General features: G+C 46.2%; 1 protein-coding gene across 1 annotated transcript in view; it reads right to left on the bottom strand.

Moving 5' to 3' along the window:
- Positions 1 to 592: 592 nt before the first annotated feature.
- The window catches only part of MTRR (5-methyltetrahydrofolate-homocysteine methyltransferase reductase), a 30,755-nt gene continuing 11,627 nt past the window's right edge, over positions 593 to 19,720 (bottom strand). The window contains exons 6-15 of the mRNA XM_046000611.1: positions 17,454 to 17,576; positions 15,910 to 16,063; positions 14,901 to 14,989; positions 12,189 to 12,369; positions 9,715 to 9,757; positions 8,947 to 9,133; positions 5,669 to 5,787; positions 4,563 to 4,655; positions 4,267 to 4,449; positions 593 to 1,630 (exon numbers count right to left, since the gene is read on the bottom strand). Of these exons, the coding sequence (XP_045856567.1) occupies positions 1,486 to 1,630; positions 4,267 to 4,449; positions 4,563 to 4,655; positions 5,669 to 5,787; positions 8,947 to 9,133; positions 9,715 to 9,757; positions 12,189 to 12,369; positions 14,901 to 14,989; positions 15,910 to 16,063; positions 17,454 to 17,576 (1,317 nt within the window). The 3' untranslated portion in view covers positions 593 to 1,485. The remainder of the gene's footprint in view (positions 1,631 to 4,266; positions 4,450 to 4,562; positions 4,656 to 5,668; positions 5,788 to 8,946; positions 9,134 to 9,714; positions 9,758 to 12,188; positions 12,370 to 14,900; positions 14,990 to 15,909; positions 16,064 to 17,453; positions 17,577 to 19,720) is intronic.

Below are 19,720 nucleotides of genomic sequence, written 5' to 3' on the forward strand. Positions count from 1 at the left end.
TCCCCATCATGACCTGAGCACCTCCCAGAGGTCCCGCCTCTTAACGTCATCGTAATGGAGGTTAGGACTGGAACGTAGGAATTTGGAGGGACGTAAATATTTAGAATGGCAGGAACTTTTAAAAATACAAAGATACAAATTTAAGCAGGCATTTAAGCCCAGGATACAATTTGATATCATGGGGTTAATGTACAAAAACTAAAAAAATATGCTAAAAAGAGCACAGAGGGAGGCGCCTGGGTGGCTCAGTGGGTTAAGCCTCTGCCTTCGGTTCAGGTCATGATCTCAGGGTCCTGGGATCGAGCCCCGCATAGGGCTCTCTGCTCAGCGGGGAGCCCGCTTCCTCCTCTCTCTCTGTCTGCCTCTCTGCCTACTTGTGATCTCTAAAAATCTTTAAAAAAAATTTAAAAAAAAAGAGCACAGAGGAAGAATAGGAGGGATTGTAGTTTTACTAAAATATGTACTGGCTTGCACCTATACACAGGATACAAATTTCCTACATTCTAGGACTGTGATATTATCAATTGTGATAAATCATATAAAAGAATTTTAAAATATATTTCACATTTTAAAGTCATTTAAAAAATATCTCTAAGCGTTACCTTAATGTTTTATCAGAAATATAGCTTTGGTAATAAATAACCATTTGATAAAGTTATACAGATCTTCCTTTACTTAGAGTGAAGTTACATCCCAACAAATCCATGGTAAGTTGAGCGTATCGTTAGGTCAAAAAGCACTCACGACACCGAACATCACAGCTGGGCCTATCCTTCCTCACGCATGCTCGGAGCACTTGCGGGAGCCCGCAGTCACGTAACAGGGAGGACCCCATGTTGCTGACCGCGCGCCGCCAGAGGTGACAAAACGGTCATGTGGGCGCCGACGGCTGCTGGCCCTGGAGACCGGCACCACTGCCCAGCGTCAGCCAGCAGCCCGGGAAGGGAAGAGCACTTGAACTCGGGCTGTCTCTGCTGACCGCGTACGGCTTTACGCCGTTGTCACTCACACGTCTGGGACTGTCCGGATGAACAAGTAATCAGATACGCTATACCAAGTTAATTTTAATACATTAATAGGCATTCTTTACGGGAGAGTTCATAGAAAAATAAATTATTTTTTCCTTATTTTAAAAACTGGCAACCTAAGTTCTGTAACCATCTATGCAGAGGGTGCGCGTGCCCATGTCCATGCCGGGAAGCCTCATCACACGCAGACAGACGCCTTCCCTGTAACCTGGAGGAGGCACCTGTGACCTTCTCCAGGACACGGTGGCCGCCCCTCAGCTCAGGCAGCCTCCAGGCTGAAGCCAGCCCTGCGGAAAAACCCGATCGGGAGGCTGCTGTCCCGGGTAGTGGCCGCTCCCACTCTACCGCCTCTAAAAATTTTCTTTTAATTTTAAAAATGGAAAGTCTGTTTCAGCCAAACAGTCTTTTACTACTTTCAGCCAAAAAAAGCATCATGCTCTTCCTTTATTTTCTGATTTTATGACCAAATGTCCTGAAGATACCGTTTTTCTTCTTTCAAAGTAGCCAATGTTTTCAGTGCTTCTAGCTTTTCCACTCCAGCCTGTTTGCTGATGATCTCCACAAGGGTGTCATTGACGTCTTTGGCCATATTCTTAGCATCGCTAGAAAAAAGAACAGCATCTGTGTTCAGAAAACAAGAATTTTACCAAAGCCTCCATAATTCACAAATCTAACTCCCACTGACTCCACCACCGCCCACCCTGGCCCTCGGTTTCTCTGGGAAGCGTCCCAATGGGTGTCCCAGCCTGTCATCCGTCGGGCCTCTCCCCAGTGACCAACCCAATTCGCAAAGCCGACTCCGTCATTCACAGCTGAAGCCCCTCACAGGCGTCCCTGTCCTGGGAGCTGCTGAGTCTTCAGTTAGTGTGGAAGGACCTCACGGACCTGACTCCTGGCGTCACTCTCATCCCCGCCCTCCATTCCCAGGGCACACAGCGGGACCCACACTCCCAAGGGCAACAGGGTTTTACGCCTACAAGCCCTCATGTATGTACGTGTGAGCTCACACGCGTGCAATTACCAACAGACACAATCACTGCCACCCCAGCTGTGGGCCCGGCTCTCAGTGCTGACAGGTTTCAGCGTATTCGTCCACAGGACTGGGGAGGGGCCCCCGTGTCCCCCTGCGGCCCCGCCATGGCACCTGCTTTCCGGCAGGGAGCGAGCAGTCTGCCGGCGCGGAGCGGGCCTCGCTGCGCTTGCATTTCGCAGCACCGGACCCGGCCGGAGCACGCAGGAGGCACTGAATGCTGTTGACTGAGGAAAACTGGACAGGACACTAATATGTCAGCAAGAAAACTTGTCCTGTCCCTTACAGTGACATTTCTTGAAAAAGGGGTCTCTAGCGGCCACCGCGACTTCCTCCATCACGCTTCCGCTCAAGCACTAGGACAGAGCGGCCAGCCCCACAGCTGCTCCCCCGGCACCAGCGGCCGCCAGCGGCCAAAGCTACCAGCCCCTCTGTCTTCTTACTTGACTATCAGAGCACAAGGCTCCCCTGCTTTGGAGTGTCCCTTGGACTTGGGGACAAATTCACTCCTTCCGAGGGGCTGGTCCACGTTAGAGTGCCATGGGGTCTCGCTCCGAGCCCGCACCTCTGACCACTGAACACTATCGACTCCGCTGTGCAGGCGGAAGAAGGGAAGCACCAGGGATTGTGAAGCAATTTCTGGGTTAATATGTTGGGACGTTTGACACATTCCCAAGCTGTCATTTACCAGTTATTCATGTATTTGTACAACTGACTGTGCCTCTATTAGAGTCACATCTAAAACTCCAGCCTGGGGGGCGCCTGGGGGGCTCAGTCGGTTATACATCTGCCTTCTGCTCAGGTCTCGATCCCAGAGTCCTGGTCTTGATTCCTGCATCAGGCTCCCTGCTCCGGTGCGGGGCGGGGGGGGGATGTCTGCTTCTCCCTCTGCCTCTGCCACTTCCCGGCTTGTGCTCATGCTCTCGCTCTCAAATAAATAAATACATCTTTAAAACTCCAGCCTGTTCTTTAACACTGACAGCCCTATCCTCTACAAAGTGAAGGTCAGACACTTCTTTAAAAGCTCAGTAAAAAGGTAAACCAGCACAATGTCCAGAATCTATGCCTTTTATCAACTGAAGTAGGGTTTCTCAACTGAGAGTCAAAAATCCATGAACAGGTCATAAAGTCAACTTGGGAGGCAAAATCAGTTTTTAAAAAACAATGAAACAAATTATCACACTATGTCATGAGAAGTAAACAGAAAAAGTTCTGTATTATAAAACCTGTTTCTATTATATTTATATCTATTCTAGGTCATGTACCATTATTTCTTCTTTGGTATCACAGTTAAAAACAAAACAAGGGGCACCTCGGTGGCTCAATAGGTTAAGCCTCTGCCTTCAGCTCAGGTCATGATCCCAGGGTCCTGGGATTGAGCTCCACACTGGACTCTCTGCTCAGCAGGGAGCCTGCTTCCCCCTCCCTCTCTGCCTGCCTCTCTGCCTACGTGTGATCTCTCTCTCTGTCAAATAAATAAAATCTTGAAAAAATAAAAGAAAGAATGAAAAAAAACCCACACCTAACTTGGTGATGTATATAAGTTTTTAAATGTCTGGGATGTGTCAGAATTAAAAGAGCTATTTCTTACTCAAAAGTCCTTTTAATTAACACAGTATATTTTAAATTCCATTAATACAAGTTGGTAAATTTCTAAAACTTTTATTTTTTATTTTTATCTATATTTTGTAGAGAATAGAGCAATTTTGAGTTTCTATAACAGATCTTGCCTCAGAAAGTATATAAAACTTAACATAAAAATGATTCCTGGCTTATTGCCAATTTTGACAATACAAATTATGCCTTAAAAAAATCTTGAGATCTACATTCTCAGAGTCAAAGCCACGGTTTTCCTTAGCCAGGTCAAATGCACAAATCACGTATTCTTGGATACAACAAATCAATCCTGAGATTTCAATGATTAGCACCTTCACACCAAATAGAACTTCCGGAGGCTAAAACATGTATCCATACGGCACCATGTACTCTGAAATGCGAGAGCTGATTTCACTTCTATTTCCCTGATAACAATAACATCTTGGCTATGAAATGTATATTAAAGTCATTTCAGAACTTGTATTTCTATTCTAGTACTTAAGAATCAAACCTCTCGTCCCTACCCATCTAGATTATTAATGGCCCCCGGTTCATTCAGTAAATACCATCAGCTGCCCTCGTCCGCCCAGCATCTGGGTGATGGCCACGTACCCACACACGTAAATGCAGCCGCGCTCGTGAAGAAGGAGCCTCGCCACCTGCTCGCTGTGAAGCCGGATGTTGTCCTGCACGTACTTCACTGGGGCGTCCTCCTCCCCAAAAGGAGCATCTCTTGAGAAGGAAACGTTCAAGTGAGTTAGGACTCCACGCTGCTGGAAACGTCTGAGCTCTTCTCTGAAACACAGCATGTAACGGGATACTGAAAGGTTTGTCACTGACGGTTGCGAGGTCTGAAATGAGAACTGCAGGCCCGCTGCTGAGTCTCTAGTACCAGAACCACACAGTACCTGAATAAATAATCCCTGTCTTTGTGTCGGCAGCCGAAAAACAACCACATTGCTCCAAAGTGTCCGTCTGGATGTTGTTCTTGGAGTTTCTCTCTACGTGGAAAAGAAAGCAGAGATACTGGAAATAAAGAATATGTAAAACCCATCTATTTGGTCAGAAACGTCACCAACCAATCCAGAGAGGATTCACCGTCACTGCGAGTTTAGTCACTGAAGTCATGTTGTCCTGCCCACAGGGCTCCCAAGTGCCCCAGCAAACACCCCAACAAGCACGCGCATCTGTGGGCTACAGAAACCTACAAGCTCTGTATGACATCTATGAGGATGATTCAAAATATCCCAGTGTGAAACCTACACTAATTTCTATATTAAAAATAAAAAGAAACTTTGTGAATGAAATTAACTCTCAATCAACGTAAGAGAAAGTGGCCCAGGGTTTTAAAAGGTAGAATGATCTGCTGTGAATGGTTTCAGGAATGACACAGCAAGGAGACTCACTGAGTATGTGTGCCATTATTCTCTGCTTCCTTAAAAGAAAAAACTAAGGATAAAAACAACAGAAAGACCTTGTCCAAAGGATATTACACCACTATCTGTGGACCAGCACGAAGAATTGTTCATTGTCTCACAAACAGGGAGAGAGGCACAATTTCTTTTATGTCATATAGTTCTATAATAGCAATCGGCTGAAAATTACTGATGTTTGGGTTTAACTTGGAAACTTCTGGTGTAATTGTATCTCTGTTACTAGCAAATTTATCTAGTTAAGGAACAGCCCATACATCATCACAGCATAAAGGTGTGCTGAAACTTGTCCCCAACCACATACGTCATAAACTATAGTGCAGCTGGGGGGAAAAAAGTGCTACAGTAAAAAGGGAAGTTCTCATACAAAACAAAACCTCTGGAAGACGTCACGCTTACTTTTCCCATGGCGACAAATTGTGCTATGCTAGCACACATTCGGTAGTGATTTCTTAAAATAAAAACTTCACAACCGAAGTCTGGTATCTAAAAGAAAATCACTGAAGAGACAAAAAGGCTACCATATTTCCCCTGAGGATCACAAGGGAAACATTTTCTCAGCAGTCCAAGAAAGCACCCACCTGTGTTGCAGGAAACCAATGAAGGGCGCTATGCCAGTTCCTGGACCCACCATTATGACGGGGGCAGAGGGGTCACTCGGTAAGTGGAAAAAATTGGTTGTTCGAGGAGAGATGGATATCTGGAATGTTAAACCAATGCTCATAAGTCTGAAAGAAAACCTAGACAAAAGCATATAACCAAGATGATCTTTGCTAAAGAAAACAGCAGCATTAAATCTTACTGAAACCATGAACACATTTGTCATTACAGAGAAAAACAAAATCTGTCTTGCAAATTTTTTTCCTTTTTTTGTTTAAAGATTTATTTATTTATTTATTTATTTATTTGACAGACAGAGATCACAAGGAGGCAGAGAGGCAGGCAGAGAGAGAGGAGGAAGCAGGCTCCCCACTGAGCAGAGAACCCAATGTGGGCTCGATCCCAGGACTCTGAGATCATGACCTAAGCCAAAGGCAGAGGCTTAACCCCCTGAGCCACCCAGGCACTCCGCAAATTTTTCTTTTCCATCAAAATCAAAGGTGCTTTAAAAATCACAAGCATATTTCTAAGGGAGAACACGGATACAAATCCTTTTCCTAGGCCCATGAGAAACACACACTTCCTAGTAGGCAAGCCGCCGTCTGTACTATGGAGAAGTCACAACAAACCGCAGTTAGGATTCTGTGTTTGCACTTAAAGGGGCAACGAAGACCAGCATCCAGATGGAGTGAGAGCTTCAAGGGCAAACTGGCACCTGAAGGAAAACTGAGGGGGTCGCTCCAAAGACACTGAAGGACTGTGTTATGTTAATCTAAGTTCAATGTTATGTGTTCGTGCAAAACCAGAGGAATAAGCAGCACGCACAGATAAAGACAATCTTTTTGCTAAAATTTCAAGATTCTTCTCCTAAACCATGAGCTAGGGATACGTACAAGGAATCCATCTAAATATATGTCAGTCCCCGTGTCACCCCGCCATATGCGTGAGTTACACCAAGTCACAGGAACCTGTTCTGGTGTAATGGCGCACATTTTAACCTTTAACGCAAAGAAAACCTTTTGAGGTTCGATGGGACGGATGGGAAAGCACGGGCAGAGCGATGGGAGATGAGTGCTGGCATTCGGCCATGAGACTAACTCGTCTCACACGCGTCTCCCTCGACCCACCCGCTTACCAGTCTCGCAGATGGTACTCAGTACGACACGCACTACAGACAAAGAACAGAATCCTGTCCCCGTGGACCTACATTCTATTGGGAGCAAGAGACAATAATCAAACATTTATCTGTAAAATGACTGGTGGTAAGATCCATGAAGCAACCAGAGCAGGAGACCCCGGGCCGGACCGGAGCGTGCAGTGAGAGCACACCGCCTGCGTTCTAGGGACTGTACGGAGACCAGGATTGGCCCACTCTGCTGCGGTCCCCTCCAATGGCTGACGACAGCAAACACTTCTGCCTGGCTCTCCTTAAAGGCTACAGGTGGGCTACAGCTCGGCAGTCCAGGTACTCCCCACTTGCAGCCAAGCCCCAGGGGCATCCCTGACCTGCCTCATCCCATCCTTCTGTCAAAGAGGAGAAACAAGCCCCACCAGCAGGGGGTGTGGCGCTCATCATGGACGGGGCACCCTATGCCACCCCAGGACGGGGGTGTCTGTCAACATCTACCAGCTGGAGGAGAGTGTGGGAGGGTCATGTGAATGTGAACATTCTCCACACTTCCTAATAAACTATGCACGGCAGTAAGCACCATACAATTTAAATTGTATCCTTATTCCCATACCTCCAATGCCTGAATAGCAGGCAGTCTGTAATAAAGATCTGTTAAAATGGAGAAAAGAGAAAAAGGCAGAAGAAAGGAAAGAATGAATGCGTGAATGGCAGCCATGCTGGGTGTTGGGGATAGGTTATGGATATATCTATTTCTTGAACTTTCTGGAGAGCATCCATTTTTATAGGATAATAAAATGACATAATACTTTTATGTCCATACTGTAATATTTCTTTTCAAAAAAGGAACAGTGTCTCAAGTTCTTAATATTTTGTTGATGCATTGTGACCCACGAGTATGAGAGGGGTGGGGAAAGGGAGGGGGTCTCTTTCTCTCGGGCGCTTCCGTCCCAGGCAGCAGCCTAGGAAAATACCACAGAAAAGGGCAATTTCCAGCAGCAGCTTCCCACGAGCCCTCTCAAGTACACACTGAAGTCTTACTCTCCCCTTACGGCATGAACTTTTCAACCGCAATAACTTACAGCAACCAAACCAGTCCTAAGATAATGCTACAAACGACACGTTCATTTTTTCAATACCACAGAAAAAGACGACTTCATGATAAAACCTGAAAGGTTTTGTTTCATTTCAACCATCCTTATGGGCAAGGAGGGACTTTAAATCGCCCCTTATGCTGTGGTCCTGAGTGAGATTTGCCAAGTGCTGTACCAAAACTTGAAGGATGGCACAAAGTCCGCATGTAAATGTGTCCACGGTTTGGTCACTCACTCACTCAGTAATTATCAAGGAATATGCTTCTCCTATGGGTTTCAAAAGTGCTTCCCCCTCATTATGCCTTCACACTAAGAGCACTAATTTGGATTCTACACCACACTAAAACAAAAAGGAAAGAAACAGGGCAAAAATCCTACTACCCCAAACTGAAGGACAAAGTTACTCTTTGGTTATGAACGGACTGCCAAGTAAGGATTCATCTGAAACACAGTGTGGTCTACACAGGAGACAAGGTTGTCTCTCAACACCGGCCTTCAGTCTTTACTTGGCTCTTTTCCTGTGCCCAGTCTTCTAAGAGTATTAGGCAGAAAGACTGTCTTTTCTATGAATATGACGAGGAAGGAGAAAAAAGTATTATGGATAATTCACACTTTATATATTCGAGAAATACATGGATTTTAATAGTAATTGAACAGGGCGCCTGGTGGCTCAGTGGGTTAAGCCTCTGCCTTCGGCTCCGGTCATGATCTCAGGGTCCTGGGATCGAGCCCCGCACCAGGCTCTCTGCTCAGCAGGGAGCCTGCTTCCCCCTCTCTCTCTGCCTGCCTCTCTGCCTGCTTCTGATCTCTGTCTCCCTCTGTCAAATAAATAAATAAAACCTTTAAAAAAAAAAAGCAAATGAAAAAAGTAATGTTTTCCTGACTTTCCAACAGAGATTTTAAAATTCAAGTAGGACAAACATTTCCCTTTGAATAAACTTGACGGTAACGGGCGACACAGGAGAGACCGCATTATTCTTCCTAACTAGGCGAACAGCGTAATTCTAGTAACACCCAAACCGTGCACTTCCAGTACCTCTGGAGCCGGGGCTTTCTCGCCTTCAGCACGGGACACTCGCACGTCTGGACGAAGAAATGACGCGACCACCGTGGCCAGCCAGCCTGTGCACACGCCCTTCCGCAGAACCTCCTTTGTGGTGTTAGACAGAAACTCAACAATGTTGAAAATGAAACGAAGCTTCCCTGGGTGCGACAGGTTGGAGCTGCAGAGACACACAGGTCAGTTTTAAACTCTGTATCAGCTCTAACGCATACAGGCCAGATGCAGCCTTTTTTACTAAACCCTGTGGGCTGTCCTCTACCATCTACTTTTCAGGGAAAAGAGCTCTGCTGCTACTTAAAAGCTCCTCCTCTCCTGCCCTGTTCTGTGATATTCAGAAAAGTTTCCAACGACCTGTTTGCTTTAAAACTCTGTAAGAATGATACAACTTTTCATCTCCCCACTGCCCGCCTCTGCTGCCCAGGGCAGATGGCCTGGCATGGCCGTAAAGGCAGCAGGTAGAGGAGCGGGGCACTCGCAGCCCGACCTGGGGAAATGTGGTTGTGGACCACAACGTGGTTGTGCTGCTGGAGACTCTACATTCTCTGCAAGCCCAAAGGACGGGAATCCCAACACCCGCCTCCTCCATTCCTTACCATGCCTGCTGTTGTCCACAAATCAGGTACATTTTCCCTGGGTAATAAGGATTTGGAAGCCAGAGATTCACAACATTTTGGGAGAAAGATGCTCTATGTTTTTGTTTTTCTTTTTTTTTTAAAGATGTATGTTAATAAACATCAGTACCTCGCACATGAATATGGTCTGGGCTGGAGCTTCGGAAGATGTTCTAGGGAAAAAAAAAAACCACACAAGCAATTAATTCACTGCTACTGAGAATTATATGAAAGGGTTTATAAAAATTCAAGCCTGAGTTGGATTTTTCTTATTTAGAACACCCAAAATAACATTTTAATTTAAATCATATTTTAGAGCAAGTGTAAATTCACTGTGCCTAAGTAAGTCTCTACTGATTATTTTTTTCCAATTCCTCATGTTAAAAACCAGACATATTGCATTTCTTTACCTGAAATCAGTGTCATTCTAAAGGCTGGTTTCTTAAACCGAAGGATAATAAAAGCATCCATGAATGGGTTTCAGAATCAAGAAACCCATTAAATGTTCTGTGTGTACACAGTTTTCTGCAGAAGTGTCCAGAGTTTTCATATTTGAAATAAGATCATGACCCCCCCAAAAGGTTAAAGATCACTATTTTAAGGATTATGGGAAATGGGAAATACCTAAGCTTAAAATATTTTTCCTTCTTATATTTCTATAACAACAAAATGAGAGCATAGTGATAAAACCTTTAAGTTATCCAGACCCCAGTGTTTTGGTTTTTTTTTTTTTTTAAGATTTTATTTATTTATTTGACGGACACAGATCACAAGTAGGCAGAGAGGCAGGCAGAGAAAGAGAGAGGAGGAAGCAGGCTCCCCGCTGAGCACAGAGCCTGATGCGGGGCTCGATCCCAGGACCTGGAGATCATGACCTGAGCCGAAGGAAGAGGCTTAACCCACTGAGCCACCCAGGTGCCCCCCCAGTGGTTTCTGATACACTGGAGCTCTTTTAAAAGCAGGTCAAAGGGGCACCTGGATGGCTTAGTTGGTTAAGCATCTGCCTTCGGCTCGGGTCATGAACCCAGGATCCTGGGACTGAGCCCCATATCATCGGTTTCCCTCCTCAGCAGGAAGCCTCCTTCTCCCTCTCCCGCTTCCCCTACTTGTGCTCCCTCTCTCGCTATCTCTCTGTCAAATAAATAAATAAAATTTTTCAATAAATAAATAAAAGCAGGTCAAAGAATCAATCTTTGAATAACTGCCCACAGACAAACTCTGAAATTTTTTTCTGTTCAAGGTTATATTTTCAATAGTTACCTGGCAAAGATTCAGAAAGACCTTTCTAAAATTTAATAAATCAAAGAATAAGCTTAATAGAGAGCTCGACATAATATTAAGCTTTAGATACGTTTACTTAAGGAAGTGGAAAATAAATTTTTTTACATCTCAATGCCTTTATTAGTTTTTTATAGAACTACATAATAAATGCTATATACAAGCTAAAAAAAAAACAAAACCTAGCAAATCCACACAAAGAACTGAAACACTGTCATATGCTGGATAGCTTTACAAGAGTTCTAACAACTTCCCCGCATCTGTTCTGATTATTCTCCCGACCCCTGCATTCATTCTAAATGGAGAAGGGGAGGTGTGTGTGTTTGAATAACATCAGCATTTTGAGAAGGGAAAGGAATAATAAAAGGGAGAGAAAGCAGGATCTGACTTAATAAAGGAGAGCACCCTGAACTGTACTGGACATCGGGGGATCCTGGAGCCTAAAAGTGAAAAGCACAATACATATTTTCCATCACCGAAGATAAGTGCAAATTTTGGAGACTTTATAACTTATCCCTACAGGAAAAGAGAGAAGAGAGGAGAAAATTACCAGCACAGAAAGGACTCAAGGTTTAAGAATCCTATCCAGTTTTCCCAGTCACTGCCCCTCGTAAATGTCTCCGATCCCTAGTGAGGCTGCCACCAAAAGCCCCCTCTGCTGACCCCAGTTCCTCAGGCAGAATCTTCTCTCTTCTGTGGGCATGAAGACCCCAGGAGCCAGTGAGGACAAAAACCAGAATCACCTTACATTTGACGACTTGGTGACAGGTCTCGCCCCGGCTTCAAGCCTGGAGCACTCTGAACAAGGCCACTTGCCCTGGCCCAGCAGGGGGAGTCCCCACTGCCCTCACCGATCCCGGAGCTGGACTTGGCCAGATGCGGCATTTCCATCCTCCACACAGACGGCAACTGCACTAACCTCTGTCAATGACATCTAATGTTCGTCAGCTTTGAAAAAAACAAACCAAAAATGTCTTTTTTCCTTGGGAAACTCATTTTTAGGTAACACTGGACTGAAAAAAAAAAAGAAAAATGGGTCTGAAAACCAGCTAGCTGCATAGACAGGATGCTGCGCGCTGCCCCCAGGAAAGAGAATTAAGGCCGGCTGTCGCGAGACAGCAAGGGCTGGTGACAACGGCAGAAGGAACAGGAGCCGGGCCCTCTCGGCAGAGGGATTCCTTCCACTCGCAGGAGGCCCTGACACACTCTGACTTTCCTCACGGAGACGTGTCCCCACGGGCCGGATAGCCTCTGAGGGAGGCCCGCGAGCAGAGGGCTGTGCACCAGAAGGCCCGCGGGCGCAGGGGCTGGCAGAGAGGCACTCACCGAGCAGGAGACGGAGCGGCGGCTGGCAGGACGGGAAAGCGAGGAGGAGGTCCAACAGGCTGGCGCGCTCGTCCCGCACGAAACGGTTGTAATCGGCCGCGCCCTCCCGGCTGCACAGCTCCTGCAGCCTTCGCTTCTCCCGCCCGTCGCTGGTGTGGTCCACGAGGGCTCGCAGCAACGCCTGCAGCCAAGGCAAAGGGAGCAGACTGAAGTACCAAGTGTGGTCAGGCTGCTAGAATCTGGTTAGGATCGAGCTGGGGAAGTGCACAGTGACCCAAGAAAAAGTGACAGCGTCCTTGGGAGTTCGATCAAGAAGAGAATTTAACTTATCTGCTTTAACGCCAGCCTGTTAAGGAAAATCACCTTCCATGTTCTCCTTTTAGCCCCCTTTACTGTTTCCTAAACCAAACTCATCAGTCCCAAGTATGATCTCAAACTGCGTGTCCGATATATCTGAGTAACAACGATCGGCAATCTCGTAACTCATCGCTTTAACTCAAGACAAAATACTTGTTCTTCTCTCGGTGGATGATTACAAACTAGACTTCTGCGTTCATCTGACAACGGCTAAGTGCTCTTTATACAACAGGCCGCGGGCTTGACAGCTCCTTTGCTGGCAAGGGCTCACCGGCCAGGGACAGTGTGCAAGAGGCCAACTATCCCAACAGGGGCACACCCAGGAGGTCAGGGGTTTCTGAAGCCGAAGGTGCACCAGAACGCAAGGGTGGTCTGAGGGCTGGCCACGGGAAAGAAAGTGTGAAGCAGGCCTAAGCCAATGGCCCCGCTGCAGGACTGCGCAGGAGGCAGGCAAAAGCTCGCTCCCAGGGCCACACGTACTTCCATGTGGGCCCCAGGCAATGTGGACACGGGATGAAAGCTGTAAAGACCAGCAGGGCCAGAACCTCTAGGAGCCACCTGCACAAGGACTCTTAGTCACCTCAGCCTCACTGGAGAAAGAGGACGAGAATATAAACAAAGAAAGCAAAGCAATAACATCCAGAATCCCAAGCCCCAAAGACAGAGCCAAGTCCAAACTCTTAGACAAAAGACCAAACTTGCTAATAATGACTTGTGGTTTCAACGTATTCCAAATACGACACATATAGCTCTGACCACTCGAGGGTTAAGAACAAAGCAATTAAGCACACACTCTACATCAAATGCTAACAGGGACCTTTTATTCCATGCCTCAAGCACCTTTAGTCTTGGACTCCCTCACCAGGGATCACTCCTTGTCAGGGCCACAGGTCCCCAGTGGCCCCGCTCGGAAGCCCTGCCGAAACTACCCTGAGACCAGCACATCGCATGCCTTCTTCAAAACGCCGGGCTCAGGGGCGCCTGGGTGGCTCAGTGGGTTAAAGCCTCTGCCTTCAGCTCAGGTCATGATCCCAGGCTCCTGGGATTGAGTCCCGCACCAGACTCTCTACTCGGCGGGGAGCCTGCTTCCTTCTCTCTCTGCCTGCCTCTCTGCCTACTTGTGATCTCTTCTGTCAAATACATACATACATACATACATACATACATACAGGAAATGCCGGGCTCAGAGCCAAACGCGGAACAAGCCCTTGGGAAACCGCGTGGGATGAATGTGTACCCATGTCTCTGCGCGGACCTCTGGTAAGAGACCTTCTCCATGCTGGGGTATACAAACTCCCAAGTTCTATTTGGGTAAAGAAGACGTGACAGAACAGCGTCTATACTAAAAGACCTCATTTTTTTCTTAGCAAAACAAAATTCAAGCATTAGGTCTGAGGATTTGATTTTAAATTACTTGTTTCCTAAGTTACTTAGTTTTGTGTCCAGAATTTTTATGAGTGCATTACTTTTATAGTAAGGAAAAACATGTTTACCTACACATGCTTTATGGCTGAACTACAATTGTGAAACTGACTGTATTTAATCAAGAAGTTCTCATCACAGTAACTACCAGTCACTTATAAAAATCATATCTAGGTCTAAGCCTCTCTCTAAAGGAGTTTGCTTCCCGAAGACTGCATGCAACAAGCACATTAATAAGATAGAGCATAAAAAAGGCCTAGTAGAGGGCAGCCTGATAACAGCACTATTTATGGGCACTGGCAATACGAATTTGGCAAAGCACAGCTGGGAGGTCTCCCCAATCATACCCATGTGAGGGACAGGCTCAGATAGGAGCACATTTTAAAAGACAGCACCCGGAACCCTACTGACATCTAGTGCCTCATTCTCTCCACATTCATCCAAACATCAATCGAATCTCCCAGAACCTTTCTTGTTTCCTGAAGAATTCTGACTTAACAGTAAAGAATTATGTACTTTCACACAGAAGAGATCTCAACATTAAATGGATGACAAGTAGGGGACAGTCTGAACTCTCCTAAAGCTTCCTGTCATCAATCACAAAGAGGGTCAGGGTCAAGGGCAGCTGGGTGACACAAGGTGATGTGGGGTCACCTGAATCACTGATTAATGTAGCACATCAAGTTAATATCTAGTAAAAAAAAGAAAAAGCGCTACTTTAAAAACCTTATTTCAATAGAAAACAAAATTTCAATACAAGCACAACAAAAAAACATCCATGACAACTGCAAAAATACAATGTGCCCTTAGGACCCATTTTTGAAAACATGGTGTGAAAGCCTTATTTTTGAAGACTTCGAAGGGCAAATAACAGATTTAATAAATCCTACACAGCGCTAGTACACTTTTAAATAGTTACCCAAAGAAAAGTACCTTTTTAGGAACTGCTCGTATTTCAAGACACCAAGTCAGAATGAACTGGAGAGAACGTCCCTCAGGTATGTGCGGGGGTAAGGCTGCTCCTTTTCAGACAGACAGAAAAAGAGTCCATGACACAGAAAGTAAAGAATAAAACATTTTGGCATTCTTAAAAAGCCAATTAACTATATAAATTACAGTGTTAGCAAGGTAAACATGACTTGCGGCAATGTTTGTGGAGTCAAAAAAATTTCCAATGAATGCAGGGGAAAAAACACCTTACGAGAAAACTAATAAAAGAATCATAAATTCAACAGCATTATTAGCCACATCCTAAATCTACCAAAAATAGATCCTTGGTGTGTTTCATAAAGATACCAAATCAAAGTATACCAAACAAGCCAAGGAACAAAGAGCCAGAAGATGGCACTTGTCCACTGACACTGCATATGATTCTCAAAAAGGATTTCAAACGGAAGGAACTGCAGTTCTAAGCAAATAACTAAAAAAAAAAAAAAAACAAAAACAAACCAACTTCCTTGAATCATGAAAAATGTTTTACATATTAAATCAGCAATAAATATACTATGAGAAATGCACATGATTAAAAAAAAAAACTTTAAAAAGGTTCATATAATAAACATTTATTTTAGGACTACTCTTGTGTAACTCAGAAACAAAATAATGCTAACTCCAAAAGCAAACTAACAAATCAGCCCAACTAATCTACCGGCTTCTCCAAGACTTCAGCGACATTCTGTATGCAGAGTGTCCAGCATTCTCACTGGACATTCTTACTGTCCAGCAGGGTCCAAATAAGCATAAAATCCACCATCATCCCACTGAGTGTACCTGATGTGAAAGTTAAGAAACCCACAAACCAGAGAGAGTGCTGGGGTTCTGCCCACCAAGCCGTGGCCAATCTCGGACCACCTGTGCAGCCATCACAAAAGGGCTGGGGAGGGGTTCCTTAGACTTGTCACCATTAGCCCAATGACATTCTAAGAAGAGATCAGGGATGTACCTTTCTTTTTTGTGTCTTCCTTAATTTTCAGGTGGACACAGTGTTCTCTTCTGTCTGTGAGCTGCAGTCTTTGGAGAAGGTTTTGTACCTCAGAATCACTGTTGGGACAGATCACATTGAAGGCATCTCCAGGCTGATAGGAAAAATCTGTTTTCTAGAAAACAACCAACATGAAAGAGGAAAAAAAAAAAAAGTCCAAGAGTTAAAGAGTTTTAGTTGCGGGGTAACAAAACAAATAAGCCCAACTGAACAAATCTATTTTTTTTAAAAGATTTTATTTAGTTAGTTGACAGAGATCCAGTGAGAGGAGGAACACAAGCAGAGGGAGTGGGAGAAGGAGAAGCAGGCTTCCCACCAAACGGGGAGCCCGATGTGGGGCTCGATCCCAGGACTCTGGGATCATGACCCAAGCTGAAGGCAGACGCCTAACAACTGAGCCACCCAGGCGCCCCCAAATCTACTTTCATTACAAATTATTATTTTTTAAAATTTTAAGTAATTTCTACAAACACTATGGGCCTCAAACTCATAACCCCAAGATCAAGAGTCACATGTCAGCCAGGAGCCCAAAGAGTTACTTTAAAGAAAAAAATTTCAGTTATCCAGTGTTTTGCTTTGAATCATTTCAGTATTTTTAACAATGTTAGTTAAAACCTTTCTCATTTAAGGTGCCCCAGCAAGTAATGTTTTACCAATGTAAAAACCCCTCTTATGAAAACAGCCATGACGAGGGAGAGAAACCATTTAGGGCTGTCCGCATTGGTTCTCAACTTCCTTTCTTTAGGGGAAGAAGTCAGGTATGTAAGCAAAACCCCCTAGTCTGGAGGCCTGTCATTTGTTCCCCATTAGGGGTTCGCTGAAATAACACACACAGCCCCGGCACACCCTTTCCTGCAAGCACAACCCCCTTCCCGGGATCTCCATCGAAACACACAGCTGAGTGACTCTGAAGATGTAACTCGAGCTTTACCGAGGTTACGGGATTAGCAGGTGACTTCTTAACCGAGGCCAGTGGTTTGGGGCGGGGGGGGGGGGCTTGTGGACGGAGGCTCGAGGCGAGAGGCAGCACGTGAGCCTCCGAAGCTACATGAAAAAGGTTTCTACATAACCGTTTTCCTGGGGGGTGGGGAGCAGGCCATGACTTCTTCCAGAGTCTCAAAGGAATGAGACCACCACGGTGAAAAATGAAACACTGTAGGCCCGTCTGGCCTGAGCTCTACTTCCAACTACTGGCTGGCCTCGGTGAGCAGGGCCTTTCTCAGACTCCTCTCACACCGAAAATGCTGCTCTGACTCCATTACTCATCTGCGGCTTTCTGACAAAGGGAGCAACGCTGTTCTTTCAAACTGAGTCACTCCTCACGTTAGCCCCTTCCTGAAGTGAAAAAGAACGGGTGTGAGGTGGGGAGGAAAAAGGAGGGGGCAAGAGTAGAGAGGCCAGAGGGCCTGCAGACGCGCTCCTCCCTCCCGAGCCTGTGGACTACGACAGCAGGCGAGTCTCCGCGCTTCCTGACGACAGCGGGGGAGATAAATTCTGTGACTTACCGAAATGTCCAATTCCACCAGAAGAGTGGTTTTTATGGCATCATTTGTAGTCAGTTGAACCGCCTTTGAAATTGGAACTTGAAAAACTGGATCCACTGAAGTCACAGATGCTTGGCTTTCGTCCTTGAGAAAGAAATGTGATAAAATATACTAACTGCAGCCTTCCGTTTGACGTGCCACCGCTTCACTTAGGGACCAGGTAAGATCAACAGGATTTTATAAAACGTCCTAGATATTTAAGTATTCTTATCTAAGGCAAACGGCGACAGACAGAGGCCTCTCAATCTTTCAGAAGAGATAGCTCATCCATATCTTAAACTCCTTGACTATTATTTGACTTACACTCCTTGACTAAATTTCTGGGGTATATACACTGAAAGTAACAGATACTGGCATTTTCCTGTAAAGGTCTAAGAGTATTGCAAAATCAATCATGCAAAAGGAGACCATATGCATGCACAATTTCAGGAAGGAGACTCTAAAAGGAAGGACTTATTTAGGGTTGGAAGACGCCTGGAGAGAGGTGCACAAGAACCTGCAGAGCGGCGGGCCCTGGAATGTTCCACGCCTACGTCGGTCAGTACAGGACCCACTAGCCGGATGTGCCTAAACCCCTGAATTCTTAGTTTTATTTTCATTTATTTGAATTTCAGTAAATTCAAATAGTAATAACTAGGAGCTCTTGTATTAGCACAGGTCTCGGGAAACCGGAAAGAAACCCAATTCGTGGCACTACTTCTGCTTCTTTTCTAACTCGGTGTTTCTAAGTTCTGTTGAAGACAGAAACTCACGAAATGCTCATCAGTTAATACTGGGTAAATGGCTATTGGAAAACTAGGAAAAGGTCAAACTCAGAGCCTGACAGTCATGACATATGGGGCACTGGGAGATGCCGCCCAAGACCGACCTCAGCAAGGCTGCTGGGGACGTCATCAGCAGATGGCCCTGAGCCAGCTCATGGTCACCTGGGAGAGTGACCTCAGCATTCCCAGGTCACACCTCCTTTCAGAGGCAGCCCACATCCAATGGCTCAGAGGACAATAAAGGCCCAGCCCTTTTCGCCCCAACTCAGGACAATGCTGAATGGCCATCCCAGCTCTGGAGAACCCTGCTGAGGCTAGCCGGGGCCTTCGCTGGGACGCATCACAGTCCACTTCTCACTGCGCCCACTCCTGCTTCTGTCCCCTCCATTCCCCAAGGTGAGGATCCCAAGGGGTAACCTAAGAAATAATCACACGGTCCGATCCAAAGGAAGGCAGTCTGCGACAGATGCTACACGGGGGTCCGGAGCTGGATCGGCCACCCAGCTGACGACGAGCACGCGACGCGGCTGACGGCTGGGAGACAGGGAGCACAAGGCGACGAGAGTGCAAGAGCTAACGGGGTGACGCACCGTAAGACGGAAGGCAGCAGTACGCAGTAGCTGGTGCTCGAGATCTATGGGGCTGGTAAGGCCAGCAGAATTGTGGGCATTGCCAGCCTTCCATGATACCTCTGGGAAAAATGCAAAAAACTGAGAAACATTAATCAACAATTAAACAGTAACTGTGAAAGCCAGAGCAGCTCTGTAGCGCACGAAGAAGCCGCTCATCTCTGGCAGCCTGCCCGAATGCGAAGGCCTGACTCGGACAGGCAAAGAATGGCCTGCTGGCAGCTAGGAGAGGGACATGTGGGTTAAAAATCTTGAATCCTTAGATTCAAGGCTCCCTGCTGAGCCTGCACAAGTGAATCCTTCTTCCTATGAAGAGCAAGAACCTCCTCCTTGCATTCAGACCTCCGTCCTGCAAGACAGGCCCATATCCCCAATCCTGCTCCCGTCTGCTTTCTCGGCTGCTGGGCCAGTAAGGCTTAAGTCACGACACTCCAGGCCTCAGATGGGCTGGGCCAGCTAAGGCAGGCGAGGGACTATGCTCTGAAAAGAGTGCAGGACACAGCAACCGCACCAGCAAAACCCAGCAACGTGTGAACAAGATGGAATGTTGAGGTCCCCGGCCAACAAGGGTAGAACGTCAATTTGGACAGAGGAGTTCTGCTCCCTGGGAGCACTACCTCAGGATACTGGCTTTAACACCGTGGCAACAGCCTCTAGAGATGGCTACCAGGCCAAGGAGAAAGCAAAAGTCCACACTAAATGAGGAACTGCTGAGAGTCCATGACCAGCACCAGACCAGGCTCAGAGAAGTGGACAGAGTGGAGTGGATGAAACTCTGAAGAACCAAAACCTATCGGAGGATGACGACGCTCCCGGAGGCCCAGAGCATACTCCA

The sequence above is a fragment of the Meles meles genome, chromosome 3, assembly GCF_922984935.1.
Source record: "Meles meles chromosome 3, mMelMel3.1 paternal haplotype, whole genome shotgun sequence".
NCBI lineage: Eukaryota > Metazoa > Chordata > Mammalia > Carnivora > Mustelidae > Meles > Meles meles.